We start from the raw sequence: 16,999 nt of genomic DNA on the forward strand, positions 1-16,999 counted from the left end.
CAACTATTTATTACCAATAAAAAATTCACCTTGATAAAAAAGTTATGTTTTTATTTTGTTGTTCAAAGATTTTACATTTAATCATTTAAATGAATATTATTCTGATCTCTGTTCTCGAGAATTATTGATAGAGAATTCTTAAAAATCTGGTTAATATTTGGTCCGATTAGGATTTAATCTTCCTAGTGAGTATATGTTTTCTATCTTGTTATTTTTGCTTGGTTTAGAGCAGAAACCTGTGTCTAATTTTTAGACACTTGCCTATGTGAGACCAGCCATCAGACAACTGGATGCTGTATCATGACAATGCACCTTGTCACACTGCACTGTCAATTAATGAGTTCTTTACAAAGAAAAACATTCTCCTGTAGTTCCTCAACCACAATGTTCACCTGACTTGAGTTCCTGTGACTTTTTCCTGTTTCCGACTTTAAAAAACACTTCAAAGGACGCTTTTTTAGAATAGTAGAAAACATTAAAAAAATGTAACCAACCATCTGAAGGATATTCCGGTTTTTGAGTTCCAACACTGCCATGAAGAGTGAGAAAACCGTTTAAAGTGTTGTGTGGCTTCCCAAGGGAACTATTTTGAAGGTGATAGAATCCATGTACAATTGGATTGTAAATAAACATTTTTTCTGAACCAGTCTCATTACTTTATTTACAGACCTCATATATACAAGGAAATTGATGAATATGTAATTTGTGTAAGTATCCAGTATATGTAGAATATTCTGTTTTTAAACAAGTCCATTTTGAAATAAAAAATGAAGTTAAAGGACATAAGATTATCTTATCAAGCCAAGTAAAATAAGTAAATTTATTATTATTTATTACTGATAAATTTATTATTTTTCCACTAGATCACCATTGACTTCAATATTGTTTCTGAAGCTTCTTTATTCCATTTTCAGAAAATTCTCCACCCATTACTTCAACCATGCTTTAATGTTGTTTTTCAGTTCTTTCATTTTCATAACTGTGCTATGCCTGTTATTGTTCAATATATAGAAGGCATTGGAAATAATTTTATGTAAGGTAAGGATATTTGGAAGGATATCAAAGGTTTCTCAGCAAAATTGCTGAAATTACTGTGCAAGGTAAAGCATTATGATATAAAAATAAAATATTAATTTTTTTATTTCTATTGCTTGTTGAAGTTTTTTTAGATTCTCTAAGTGTACAGCTGCACTGATAATTCATAATTGATCAAAATTAATGATTATCTCTTTTGGGATACGTAATTGGTGATATAAATTTTCTCAAGAAAATTTTATAAAGTTTCGTCTCTGTTTATATGACTCAACTTTACAATTGATAACATTTAGCTAAGTCTTGTGTATCACATTGTTCAATTCTTAGCATGCTGACTAATTATCTGGTTCTCTTTAGGTTAATTCCTGACAAAGGTAAGGCATTTTACAATTCTCACTTGAAAGTCAGAATCATTAAAGTGCATATGTAATGTGTATAGATTCTAATTCTAAAGTGAAAAGATATTTGCTATTGATTTCTATAGTAGAAATTGTTTTTGCCATCAAGATCTGAACTGTAAAATTCAGAATTCCCAGACATCAAGATTATTATTATTATTATTTTGGCACTCATAACGGGATTTTGTATAGCTTCTTTTACTAATAATAATTATTAAAAAATTGCCTATTTTGCTCTAAAGCTGACTGACTAATATATACTACATACGAGGTGTGTGAGAAAAGTAATGAGACTGATGTTTTTCTTACCAAAGTTTTTATTTTTTTCAAACAACAATATTACCCCCTTCAAAGTAGTTGCTTTGGGCAGTTATACACTGGCGGAGTCGTTTCCACTCCTTGTAGCAATGCTGGAAGGCTTCAACTGATAGGGCTTTTGACTTGTCAGTCAGTCTTTTGAATGTTCTCCAGAGTTCCAAAATGACGTCCTTTTAAGACATATTTCAATTTCGGGAAAAGGAAAAAGTCACAAGGACTCAAATCAGGTGAATAGGGGGGTTGACCGTCGGAATATATTTTGAGGTCAAAAATTCCCTGATGGAAATGGCCGTCTGACACGGGGCATTGTCATGATGAAGTATCCACTTGTCTGGAATGTCTGGTCTCATGCGAATCATTCTTTTCCTGAGCCTTTCAAGGACACCTTTGTAAAACACTTGGTTGATAGTTTGTCCTGGAGGAACAAATTCTTTATGCACGATACCCCTACTGTCAAAAAAGCAAATCAACATGGTTTTAGATCTTTGATTTGCTCATTCAACATTCTTTCGGTCGAGGAGATGACGGAGTGTGCCAATCTTCGCTTTGCTGCTTTGTTTCAGGATCGTACTCAAATATCCAGGATTCATTATCTGTGATCACACAATTGAAGAATTCTTGGCCATTGTCAATCCTCTCAAGAAGATCAACGCACACGTTTCTTCGATTGTCCTGTTCCGTTGTGAGTTTTTCGGCACCAATTTTGCATAAACCTTTCGCACGTCCAAATCGTCTGTCAAAATTTGATGTACGATGAAAGCGTTTAAATTTGTTCATTCATCATCCTTGTTGTTAAACGATGGTCTGATCTCACAAGAACCCTCACAAGCTCAACGTTTTCGTCAGATTTTGAAGTTGAATGTCTCCCTGAGCGAGGTTGATGTTCAACGTGTTCTCGGCCTTCCAAAAATGATTTGTGCCGGCGGATAACTTGTGCTTCTGATAAGCAATGTTCCCCATAGGCCTTTTTTAACTATTCAAAGGTCACACTCGAGGAGTCCCCAAGTTTACCATAAAACTTGATTGCACAACGTCGCTGTAAATTCGATGCTCCATTTTCATAACGCTCAACAAAAACACAACTTCACTGATGGTGCTCTCAAAAATAACATGCTGGCTGAACGGAGTTGAAACGTAGCATGGGGAAGGGATGAACAAACCGGTAGACACAGCGTTGCCAGATCGCTCGCAGTGTAACCAATCTCATTACTTTTCTCACACACCTCGTGTGTATATATATATATATATATATATATATATATATATACACAGACTAAAACATTCGAATGTACTAAATTATAGTTAGTTTCATTTTTCAATATTTTGGAGTAACCAATCAGTGATTTATTATTACTATTTTCAATTTTTTTTTTTTGTTAGACCTAATATTCTAATCTCAATGTTTCTTACAGCCTATGTCCTCAGTTATCAGTTTTAAACTTGTCTTTCTCTACAATTGTTACCTTCTTTACGTCACTATCTGATTAGATTAACTTGAACTGGTTGTGTTATATATAACCAACAATCCAGTTCATCTGTTTAGAAGGTTCTGCCACAATCTACTTTCCTCTCAGATTCATCTTGTGATTTGTTCATACCGTACTTTATCGGCCTATCTAATTTTTAACATTCTGCTATTAACACTAAATTTCAAAGGTTTCTGTGGTCTTTCTACATTTCCTCTTTAACGTGTTTTACACCTTCACAAAGCCTTCGACTCCACAAAAAACGTTTTTTTTCTAATCTGATTAAGATTAGATCTGATTTAGAGTTACAAGTGTAGCAAATACGTATGCTTGAATTATTGAAATTGCTGTTTCAAATGCTGTTAAGGTTATTTGGATTGGTATAATAGATATTATAATTTTAATAGATGAAAAATAAATTTAAAAAATTAATTAACCCTGATACAAAAGGTACTAAAAAAAATTATTATTCTAAAATAAAATTTATTTATCCAATACTGTACAATTAAAAACGTTGTTTTCTAATCTGATCTGTATTTGATAATAGCAGATTTCTTTTCTGCTTGAAAGCTCTCATTTCTTGTGTCATTCAGGTTTGGATGACTATATTACTTTCTCTATCTTTAATAATTGTATGTCCTTAACTAACTGCTCAGCCCGGCGTGGATGGGCTTCACACCCAGGCATCAGTTCGCTCTGTTTTTTGGGGTGTAAAAAGAGATTCAGTTTTTGAAAACCAGTTATTTATCGTAATCGTGTAAAAATACATAATTTTGAATGGCACGCTGTAATTTACATACAGTTTTGCAGTAGGCTTCTGGATTTATAGTTGGCTCCATGCGGTATGAAATCAATAAGCAGTATGCCAAACCGATCCCAGAAGACTGTGGCCATCAGTTTGCATCCAGATGGCTTGACCTTTGTCGGTCTGGTTGGTAATTGAGGATGATGCCATTCACTCAGCTGCTGTTTTCTCTCTGGTATGTAATACGAAATCTGTGTTTCATCGCTGGTAACTATTGAATTAAGGAACTCATCAAAAGGTGATGAGTTCATTTTGAACTCATTTTTGAGTTAAAAAATGAACTCAAAAATAAGTAGTGCATCAAAAATTCCAAAACAGATCCCATTTGGATTTTTTTTTGTGATGTTCCTTTAAGATGTGTGGCACCTGATGTGGACAAACCTTTCTGAAGCCTAAATGATCATGAACAATGTGACTGATAACAGCTCTTGAAATATCAGTTAAAAGAAGGGCCAGGTCGGAAATCGTTGAGCAACAATCTTTTCTGATTTCATCATCGTGTTTCAGCAAGTCCTCAGTGATTATCGAGGGCCTCTCCGAACATTCTTCATCATGCATATTAATTCTGTAATTTCTAAACCTTTCCCACAATTTTTGAACATTTCTTTCATTCATTAAATTATCTCTGTGCACAGCAACCAACTGCCTATGGATTTCAGCCAGCTTAACATTTTGATGGTTTAAAAAAACTAATGACAATGTATTCCACAGTCGGCAGCAATATAGATTTTCCTATTCATTTTATAACATAATAACTCATATGTAATCAAAGACACTCAAACACGACAACTTATAGACAGCAATGCAGTGTGTTCATTACTAGTATAACCATGAATGACACAGGTTTGCCAACCTTAAGGAGAGAAATTTCCCAGCAGTCTTTACTTTAGAGATATCCCTGATATATTTTCAAACAAAAATCTCCAACTAGTTTGGTGTTTTTGTAAATTATTATTTTCATTAATTTATGTAAATGTATCCCGTATAAAATATGTGTAAATATTTACTTCTTGTTAGAATTTTCAAATATATTTTTAATTTGATGAAGAAATTATTGTCAGCTATATTTTGTTGTATTTATTTAATTTTTTTTTACATTATTAAGTCAATACCACCACCATTAAGTTTTTATCAAGAGTCAACTGTAACTCAAAATATAAAATATATATGTATGTGTGTGTGTGTATATATATATATATATATATATATACACATCTAAAATTCAAAACTATTAATTTTTATTTGCAGTATTTACCAAATTTATTTTAATATTGCATTTTATAAACTTATCAGGATATCTTTTGTGAACACCTTCAGTTAGTTACTAGGCTGTAAAAGTGGATCCCTTTTGCTATTAAAAAACATCATATTCATTTAATCATGATCATTTTATTGCGCAGTATGTGAATTACTCAGATAGTCTCCAAGGAAAAGTTTGTGTAAATTATTATCCAAAACAGGAATATTGCATAAAAAATTAGGTCTACATGCATACAGGAACTAAAACCCCCAGACACAGTTAAAAGAATAAGTTACTACCAGTGGTTTATCAACCAGGTGGAAAGTAATGGGATGAGCGTACTAGATAATGTGTTTTTTATTGATCAGGCATATTTTCTGCTTTAGTGGTTATATCAATAATCATAACAGATATTACATGAATCATCATTGCACTTACAGACGGCAGGGGTGGGTTTGATGTGCAATTTCTTGATGATAAATACTGGGCCTGATATTTTTTTTTATGAAACCCTTGACAATCTGGCATACCAGAAAATAATTATGCAATTTGAAGCTCTTCTCCAACCTGATGAATGCTATTGTTACCTGCAACGAGATGGGGCAATGTGCCATACATCTAAAAACACCATGGAATTTTTGGAAGAAATGTTTGGTCATACCATGATCTCAAAAGGTCTGTGGCCCCCTCGTTCCCCTGACTTATCATCACCAGACTTCTTCCTCTGGGGATTTATCAAGCAAACCAACGTGCTCCTGGACATACAAGACCTGGAGCGACCCATTATTGCAGAGATAAACTCCATTAGCCCTGATACCATACAAAGAGTGTCAAAAGATGTGATGTTAAGGGTTTGGACCTACCTTTAGGAAAATGTTGAACATTTCAAACACGTGCTCTAAGACATTACCAGTTAAGTACATTCCATGAATCAAATCAAATGTGTGTATCTCTACATTATAATCCTTAGTGGAATTATATTGAGTAATATCATGATGTGCATGATAAAATGATCGCACTATATATTTTTATGTTAAAATATGTTCAATTAATTAATATATGTAACTGATTATTAAAAATGAATAATTTTGAATATTTATATGTACATGTGCATGCATGAATATGAGCATGTAAATAAATACATGCATATTGGTTTGAAAATGTATAATATATAAAAAAATAACTCGCAAAGTTGGAAGTATTGGTTTATTGTAATCAAGAACAATGATATTCCACTTTTAACTCTTAATTTATTTTAATGTTAACATTAAAAATAAAAAAGTGTCTGTTAAGTAATTAAGTTCACTACAGATATTTTCTCCACCAACTAAATTTTTTATTTTATTACAGTGGTTTGTTAATACTAATTTCATTATACAATGGGAGTCAAAAGTATGGAAACCCTGCAACAACTTTTAAGATCGTTCTAGATAGAACACTGTAACTTCAGAGGATAAGGTACTGATCAACTTCTTTACCTTTTGATGAGAAGTAGAATTTCAACCCCTAAATTTTATTAGTATACTGGGTGTTCAAAAAAGGACTATATTTTTATTTTGCAGCATTATCAAGTGTTTTATGCATAATCTTGAAGCAACAACAATTAAGTTTTTAGTTTACCCATTTCTGTCAGATAGCAGCTTTGACTGTTGCACAGGCTAAGTTGTTATGTGCCTGAACTTCAGTACCATGGCTTTGCCACAAGAGAAAAAAACGTTTTATACTGGTTTACAGAAACAAATTCAGTAATTGTCATACAAAGATTTAATCGCGATTCTATTGTAGAAATTCTCTGAATGACAAAAGCATACGTGAGTGTTGTGAGCAACTTTTGAAAACCTGAAGGGTTTTGAAAAGATACTCACCGGGTAGGCATTATATAGCAGCATTTTTTGTAGGTTATCTGATTTGGTAACCGTTAGCTACTTTAATTAAATGTATGCTTTACAGACATGGTTTTACAGGTAGATTGTAATATTCACACTGCAATTACTTGTAATAGATATTTCTCACTGATTTTGGATATTTTTAACATGTTTCATTATTTGAATTTGTTAAAAAATATATTATATTGTTTGCTTTTCATTGATTAATTACTTTTGTGTTTACTTCTTAAGACAGTGTAAGTCTAGCAGCTACAATTTTTTTTTGTAAATTGAATTTACGGTAAGTTTTACATTTTTATGAAGAATACTAACTGTTTGTAAATAAATATGGTAATTACAAAGCAAAGTTTTGTTTTTGGAGGTTTTATCTTTTAGAAAATCTGTTTATATAGTTGAAAAATTGCAAGATATACTTGAGACAATCTAAGAATTAAATTAAAGATGGATTGGGAGATCAAACTTTGATTTGTAGTCACCTTTATCACAAGTTTGGCAGATTGCAAATGCTGAATAAGGTATTAAAACCCTACACAATTCAGAAACAGGTTGCCATCTTATCTACTGAGTGGACAGTTGACGTACCAGCTAATGGATATGTAATCGGTTTGGGATTGACCCATTTTACACACTATTTATCCTGGGAAAAAGAAATCAGGGCACCCAAAGGGGAAAGGATGATTAACCCCCAAAGGGTGTGCTAATTCTGAATGAAAATGTTAATTTTCATTATTTGTGTATTTCATTTGATCAGTAAATTCTAGAAAAGTATTAAAACTCAGTGCAACTTTGTTTTTACATTGTCAATAATAATTGAAATTGATGCAAGCATTTTTATTCATAAAATCAGATTAGTAGAGATAATAGAAAAGAATCAAATTTTATCATCAATAACTATGAAAATACTACATTATCATTTTTATTTTGTTAAAGATTTAAAAAATATCCCGAAGAAAAATTTTTAAATTATTGTAAATATTATACTTGATCAATTGCTTTAGCTTTATTGAACAGAAGCAATTTATTTTTTTTCTGATTGAGGACTACTCTTTTCATTCCCTTTTTTTGGAGTTTTTGCTGGTATTGATTCTGGTTGATTATTTTTACTTTTTGTCATATCGTTAGTTTTTTCTGGTATGATTTTCTGATCTTTGTTCTTTTTCTGTTCATCATTTGTTTCTTGATTTAATTCACCTTTATTGTTAACTTCTTTTTCCTTAACAGGTTCCCTAAAAAATAAAAAAACAACAAAGTGAGTTGTCTAATCGTATCTAAATTTATTACAAAAGCCATTAATTTTGTACACTAGGCACAATTACTGTTAATAAATCTCGAAGCTGATATTGCCAAAATCAGTTTGACAAATACTGCTTTGTTTTATTTTGATACAATTTTAATATACTAATTTAATTTTAATTACTTTTGCCTGGAGTGCTACTTTATTCTCTGTTTCCTTGTACTTTAAGCACTTTCAAGAAGTTTTAACAAAATTATTGGATATCGTTCGTTTTTCCTAATTTAAATCACTCTAAAAAGTACCATTTTAGAAATTTGGTTATACAGATATTCTACAACAATCAGTTCAAAAGAAAAAAAAAATTATTTAAATATGTTTACATGATATACACCAGTGGTCTTCAAACTTTGTCAATTTAAGGAACCCTTAAGAGTAAAAAATTACTCGTATTTCACAGAACCTGGGATCATAAACAATAGAATATTCACAACCTAGGTAGTACATGTAAAGAAAAATGTTTTAATATTCTTTTATTATATTATAATAAAAGTTAAAAAAGTATTACTAAATAAGGTTAAAATGTACAAATAAAATTTTCAGTTTTAATGACTGGAATGAGCTTGCTTTGTTTTGTGCAAAACTTTAAAGTCAGTATTTGTCGTTATTTGTAAATGCACTTCATGTACAGCATCCAATTTATTTCTGTATTTTATTTTTGTTCTGACATATGTTGAAAATGACTTTTCGCATAAATATGTTGTAACAAAGGGCATTAAGATTTTTATAGCTTTTGCAGAAATTTGAGGATATTCGAGTAAATTTGTAACAAAAAATCAAGATCTCGTTCATATCTGCTTTTAACATAGAATCTGTTGATAGTTCAATCAGTTGTTCTTGTTCTGTCGGTAATAAATTCTGATTGTTATTGAAATTTTGAGATGGATTATACAATCCAATACAACAATGAGAATGTTCAATATGTGGAACTATTGCAATAATTCATGATGTAGTTACTTTTCCGCGGCCTAATAAAGATTTTACACCATCAGTACAAATATGTGAACATAAATCCCAGCTTAGTACATGTTCTTGCATGTATGAATTAATAAGTTTAAAAATTTCTTCTCAGTAGTTCTTCCTACAAGTGGTTTACAAAAAAGCATATCTTCTTGGATTGAAGAATTAAAAATGTAATGTACTGATACAATCAAAATGGCTAAGTCAGCAACATCTATAGATTCATCTAATTGCAACATAAAACGACGCGAAGAAGATTTAAGCAACACAAAAGTTCAAGTTCACAATATTGTGCCATTTCTTTTATTTGTCTTGCCACTGTAGTGTCAGAAAGTGGTATGCTTTTAAAGTTTTTAATAAAATTATCTCAAGTTTGCAAGAAATTACGTCTATAAAATAAGGTTGTATTAATTTTTCAGCAATATTATTATGCTTTGCCCTCCTTAGCAATTCGATAACTAATTCGAAAAGAAGCCTCAAGAGATGCTTCATTATTGGAAAATATGTATTTAGAAAATGCGTTCTTTTTGCATATTAGATCTTCTTGTTTACATTGAAAGTATTCAGTAGTTTTATTATATAGATATAGATTCGATTCCAAATGTATTTTAGTTTGGCTAGATTTACACTACTGTTTCTAACAACTTTTGCATTCAATACATAATCCATTCGGTTCATCATTATTTCCTGTCCAAGTAAACCCAATGCTAAATCATTTCTATCATATTTCTCTTCTTTCAATACTGCCTTCTGATAATTTACATTACTTCATATCAGGTAAGTGTTCTTCGGTCTCAGAAGATAAATTAGAAGCACGTTTGTCATTTATTGTTGTAGCTGTGGCTGTATTGTTGCCATTTCTTTTTAATTGTCCAGTTTTTAACCAGAAATCCATCTGTAATGGATTTATTAAAATTATATAAATTTTATGATTAAAACACGAGAATTACAAAAGGCTTACCTCGGAATACTATAACAAGTATATGTTGCAGAAAAAATAACCAAATTATAAAAATACAATTTATACACATTAATCTTTTAACTGCTGGCTACTGAATAAATAGTGAGTAGGTATATGCTAGATACTGATCAAGGTCACCGTACCCACCAGGCTCAATACTTTTTCTATGGGATAGTAAAAATTGTCACAGATTCATAAAATATACGGTAGATTACAGTACAGTACAGTAAAAATATAAACTGAAAACATGTATATTTGTAACGTAAAAGCTGTAAACACAGCTTTACGTGTGGGCATAGCAAGACGGGCACCATTACCTGCAAACATATAAAAGTATATGTCTATAGTGAGTCAGGCATTACTATTACTATACACATATGTGCCCATAGCAGTTAAAAGGTTAATTATGGTTAGCAGGTTGAAATGTGCACTATTTGTGGCTGACACAAATACATTCATATGTGACTGGTTGTCGAATGAACATGCACATCGATGATAGTTTGACACTCGTGCAGTGTTCTGCTCCCCCATGCCCCTACATACACTACTAGTGATCAATGTAGCCTGCTGCTACATTGATTCATCACGAAAATGGCGGGCCCATTTGGTCAGTTCAGAATGCTTTATTTTTATTATTTTCATCATTTTGATGAATATTTTATGTATATTTATGGAATCCTTTATGACATTTTGTGAAACCCCAGGGTTCTGTGGAACACAGTTTGAATAACAGTGATATATACCAATTAACCACTTACAGACACTTAAAACTCTACATTTAATATCCAAGATTCATAATTTTAATAAATTGAAAGTATAATTATTACTTTCTGTTTGTTAACTCCAAGCCTGATTTTATATTTAAACTGTTACCAATTCCTGTTAAGTAATTATTTTGCTCCGTCATTCTGCTTATTATCATTCTATTAAACAGACAAACTTTATAAAGTATATCGGTGAACTTACTGCTCTAGCTAAATTAACAAACTTGCTTTTAGTTTTTTTAAAGAATTATTTCCTTTTATTACTTAATCAGTTATAATGTATGAGTTAATGTATGGTATTTTATTATGTTTGTATGTTAATTTTTGACAATACAAAATTTGTAGAATATAATGTGATTAATGAATAGTTAAAGATAAAACAAAAAAGTCAACTGGTAGCAGAATAAGATAAACAGGATTGGAGGATCAAACAAAAGTTTATAATTTTTATTATTTACCAATCTAGTGATAGTTTATTGTAATTATTTTTTAATAATTAGTTTACTAACACTGATTCTGAGCTTTTGGTTAAACTGATTATTTTCGAGAAAGTATTTTTTTGTTATTTCCAAAAAGGCATCAAGTTTTATGTCTAAAAACTGAAAAATATGGACTGATTTTCAGGAATTTTTACAGATAGGGTAAAAATTTCAATAACAAATTTAAAAAAATGGTTCATATGATAAAGATTAAATATTTATTTTTGTTCATATAATTAACAGCCACAAGCAGTATTTTAAAAATTATCAGTCAGTAATAGTTATAAAAGTTTTAAAATTATAACAAATAATTTTAAGAGTAGGAATGTGGTGACCATTATTGCATGGTATTAATTATAAGTAGCCTGTCCCTAGTCCCTCTCCTTTTCTTTTTGGGCTGCAAAATCAGTTTTCTTGATTGTTACTGTTTAACCTGTAATTATAGTTTTCCTCTTTAGACCCCTTAGGAATTCTCAATTTTTGGAAGTACAGGGAGTAGTAGCTTGGGCCCCTGGGATCACTCCCAGGGGCCCAAGCTTCTTTCTTTCAGGAACCTAAGTCTTTCTTCTCACTATAAACAGGCTACACTTACATTAAATATCTACTCAATTTTTATATGATAAAGCAAATAACGTACTTTTTTTTATTTAACAATATCACATCATGGCCCTTGCAATGTGTTTTTGAAACAAACCTCTCTTGTAATAGTGAGAGGCCAACTTAGGGTTACCAGAGTGAGACATCATGGAAATGGAGATTTACATAGTGAATCTTAAACAAGTATTATGGACTGCTGTGCAAACCTGGTTTTATGGTAGTTCTGGTTCTCACAAAGAACTTTATTTTGTTGGTTAAGAAACAACTTAAAATTAAATTTAAAAAATGTCAAAGGCTTTAGCTTAGGATTAACAAAGATATAAATTGAAGAGTTAATTCACCTAACGATTGAGGTAATAACAGTAGTGTGAATAAAATGCCACATGCTCCAGGTTTATAATAACTAGACTCACAGAAGAATTGCTTTAGAGCAATTTCTTGAAAACTTGTCTTCTGTGATCAAAAAAACTATAAGTAATTGATGGGCCAAGCAGATCTTTGAATTCCAGTCAAAGTTTTATTTTTTTTGTGATTCAAGGAGCTCTCAAGTGATGAGATATATAAAGCTTAGTTGATGGTGAATGTGAACCATATCTGGGGACATGCAAATAGAAAAGATTGCCAGAACCTACAATCTTATTAACTTTGAATGTTATCTCCAGAACAAGTAAAGTGGGGAACATATTGGTTCAAGTAAGACGTATGTGCTGAACACAAACAGTGTTTTATTTGTCAGAATTTTGGAGATGTGACAAATAGAGGTGCTCAAAGTTGGAAAGAATTGGTTCTTAAAGATGTTGGTTGTATTTCATTAACTAGGTGATTATACTGCCTGATCAAAGCATTCCTCTTCTTTAAAGAGGAAAAAGCCATCTTAAAAAACTGGTGGTGTAGAAACTATCACTCCTGGCTGTCATCAGGAATATAGATAATTTATAAGTATTATATTTTTATTAATTAGATGTCCTTTCTACATACCTTGTTTGTTCTTGTTGAAGATTATCTTTATCAACATCTTGCTCTCCACTAACTTCTGGAATTTGTGGTTCAGGATTTGTTGGGAACTGGTCTATTCCTGTAAATAAGTGTTTTTATTAGACCTTCTTAAGTAATTAAATCTTTTTGGAAACAATTGACAATTTTAATTGTTTCCATCTTACTTTTATCTCATTTAACAAAGTACCTTTTATTTAACGTAAAATCTATTTTTGGTTGCCTTATGTAAGAAATGGATTTTAAGTTGATGCTATTTTTGAGAAAAAAGAGATTGTCATATTTCTTATTTTCAAAAATTAAATTGAAGTAGTGGTAAAATAATTTAATTTGAATAAGTGAAATAAATTTTTTAACATTATATTAACATCTTGTAATCAACTACAGTAGTCAAGAGTTGCAACTTTATTTTTATAAATAAAAGAGATATAGAATATTTAAAACTTGCACCATGCCAATCACTCTTGATATGCTTGCTTTACAAAAGACTCCCTGAGTAACAGGGAATCTTCAGTACACCTTTTTGTCTAAATACCTTCAAAACAGATATTTCAGTTAAAAAATCTCTATTGTAAGTTGTTTCAAACTTTAACATCCTTGACATTTGAAAAAACTTTTCCTTAGTAAGTAAATTACAAGCAAAATAACAGTTTGAAAAGAGGATGGAACTGCAAATTATTTTGTAATTTAAAAAATAAAAACAAGCAAAGTATCGTGTGACTTTCCTGACTAAGCCGGTCAAGCCATACAATACTTTGCTCAGCTTGTTCATTGCAAAATGTTGTTGAAATTAAAACATTAAGGGTCTGACAGTTATTTAAAAAAATAGATTTAAAATAGAATTGTTTAATGATGATGAAAAAATAACATATAACTATTATAAAAATAATGAAAAAAATTGTTTCTCATTTTGGGTCTGGAACATAATATAGGTGTCAAAGCGACTTTAATTTTTATAGCCAATTAAGTGATGAAGAAAAAATGTAATAATAAAAATTATAAGGGTGTAAGACAAAGAACAGAATATATGGTTTTTAGGTGGGGAATAAATTTTACGAAAACATTTCTAAAAATATTCATATACATAAACACCACTCAAATGAATGTTCAAATGCTAGACACTAAATTTAATTGTTGATCAGGTATTATTTCCAACCTATGAAAAAAAAATTGTAATATGTTTTAGAAGGGTGACTTTCAAATTTATTTTTATAATTTTTAGCATTTGTATGTAAATTGGCTGTTTAAAATCGTATCACTTTTTCGATGCAGTTTTATTTGTAATTAAAGTTGAACTTTTCAAATTTGTGTTTAATATTAATAGATTTATTTTTGTGTGATGACATTGCCACGTAAGCTGGAAACTTGTACTTGGGATATGGAAATGTAGTCCATGAAAATGCCATGGCTGACCGAGATTTGAACCCAGGACCTCCGGATGAAAGGCCAAGATGCTACTATTCTCACCTTGGAGACCGTTAAAAAACATCAATTTTCTCAGAATTAAATTCTCTACAAACATAACTAGAAATTTTTGTTTATTTGTAAATTGATAAAGTTATTTTATTCCAAACCAAAAAAGTGAGTTTTCTGAAAAAACCTTTTCGTGTTTTACGCCGTCTTTCGTAATGCCAAAAGTAGTTGCAAAAAGCAGGGCTAAATGTTGCCAAAACTCACTAACGAACCATTTTATGACTTACATTCATATGAACCATTTTCTTTTTGGCTATATAATCATCTCCCAAGAGATTGCTGTGCAATTTGGAATCATGCTGTAAAGGTTAAGCTTAACAAATTTGGGGTTAATTAAGGTTTTCTCTAAATCTAAAATTCTCTTCCATAAAGGGTAAAATAAGAAGAAGAAAATTTTCAAAAAGCTGCATTTAGGTCCAGGATCTATAATAGAAAATGTAATTGTAGCATTTCTTAATACCTCTGTTTTAGTGTAAACTTAAAAATATTTTAACTAAAGGAATTAAAGCATAGAACAAAAACTATATTTCTGTTTTAAGAGGTGGGGGTTGATTTTTTGAGAAAAAACTGAATTATTTATATGTGAAGTAGGTAACAAATTTGCTTTAATAAAGTATTCTCTAAAATCCATCTGAAAAAAAATCAAATTTTTTTTTGATATCCCCACCCCCTTAACAAATTTTGAAAAAAAATATTATGATCAATGTCCCATATCAAAAAGTATTTGAACCAATCAATCCTGAGATGCAAGGCCAAAAGCAGTGCGACACACACACATACACACACACATATATATATATATAGGTTTTTTGTTTAGATAAACTATTGGACTTTAAAATATAAATATTTTCAAAAAAGCAGTATCCCATTTTTGACATGATCACCATATTTTACCCTTTAATACAGTTATTTGTAGCTCTATCTTCTGGGAAAATAAAATTTAAATATATTTTCTGTACAAGGTAGAATATGTAATCACAGAATATGTTCTGTCTCTTTCTTTCTCTCTCTCTCTTCCTCCTTTTACAGAAGTAACAGTGACTGTATTGAAAAAAATAAACTGTTATTCATGTAATTTACACAGTAATTGATAGATAAAACAGTTCTAATGACGCCTTATTTAGAAAAATGAAAGTTAGATTGATCAGCACATTTTTCCTATTGAGGTTCAATAATCAAAGAAAATCAGTCAAAATTACACTTAACTCGCTATTAATTGCAGTTAATGATGGTGGCACTGCATTTGAGAACTCGATAATACAAACATAAGGTGTTCACTAAAAAAAAAGCTTAACGATTCTACTTAAGCAACAAAACTTGTTTGTAATTAGAAAACTCATATTATATTATCTTTAATTTTAAGTTACCCGTTCAAGCATTGAATCATGTACACAATAGAACATCATACTGAAAATTTTAAATTATACAGTAATTTATTGAAAGCCGTAATGCTAATTATGTGTTAATGATTGGAATGTCATCTGATAATAGAATATTAATAAAGTTTTTTTAAATTATTGTTACATAAGAATATTCTTGAATGAGTGAGTTAAATGGATATTTACCTCCTTTTTATTTAAATCATAAAATTTTAAATGATAAACTGAACCAAGTTAAAAAATGTTTCAAAACTTAAATAATGTTAGCAAACAAGTTAAAATTTTTATTGTACATCTATGTAATATATAATTATGTAATGTTATATTTATTAAATTTGATTCAGTTTATCATTAGAGAAGTTTATCTTTTTAATAATTTTCATTGCCTAATGTTCTAGACAAAAATACAGCAAAATAATCTTTTCTTTCCTTTGCAGTAGCACCATCCATTTTCTTTTTATGTACTGTTAATCATATTGCAATAATTTTAATTCTTAATTAAAATTTTAAATTTAAATTAAATTTTAAAATGTTTAATTTTACAATTATTATTGTGAAGAAAAGGTGGTACCTTATTGAATGTAACTTACTTGATCATTTTTATTCAATTTACAGCAGTAAAAAAACCAGAAATCCTATAAAACTGAGTATTTTAATGTTATTTTATTAATATTCTGGAAGTTTCCTTATATTCCAATCAGCTTTCTGGATTCAGGTCCTGTAGACTGTTGTGTACGTTGTTCATGACATGTGATTGAGGTGTTATCTTGTATAGACTCAGTTTGATGATACCTGAGACGTGTAGTTAATTGAGAACCAAAGAACACGAATATACATGATCTAGTATTCAAATCCTAATAAAAACACTGTCTTTATTGAGATTCGAACGTAAGGACTCTCACTACAAAATCAGCTGATTTATGATGATGAGTTTTACCACTACATCAACCTATT

The 16,999-nt window shown here is 30.3% G+C and overlaps 1 protein-coding gene across 1 annotated transcript in view; it reads left to right on the forward strand.

The window, feature by feature from the left end:
- Polr1E (RNA polymerase I subunit E) overlaps positions 1 to 6,737 on the forward strand; it is a 43,937-nt gene extending 37,200 nt beyond the window's left edge. The window contains exon 7 of the mRNA XM_075367420.1: positions 6,613 to 6,737. Within this exon, the coding sequence (XP_075223535.1) occupies positions 6,613 to 6,706 (94 nt within the window). The 3' untranslated portion in view covers positions 6,707 to 6,737. The remainder of the gene's footprint in view (positions 1 to 6,612) is intronic.
- The last annotated feature ends 10,262 nt before the right edge of the window (positions 6,738 to 16,999 follow it).

Source organism: Lycorma delicatula, chromosome 5, assembly GCF_047948215.1.
Source record: "Lycorma delicatula isolate Av1 chromosome 5, ASM4794821v1, whole genome shotgun sequence".
In the NCBI taxonomy this organism is placed as follows: Eukaryota; Metazoa; Arthropoda; class Insecta; order Hemiptera; family Fulgoridae; genus Lycorma; species Lycorma delicatula.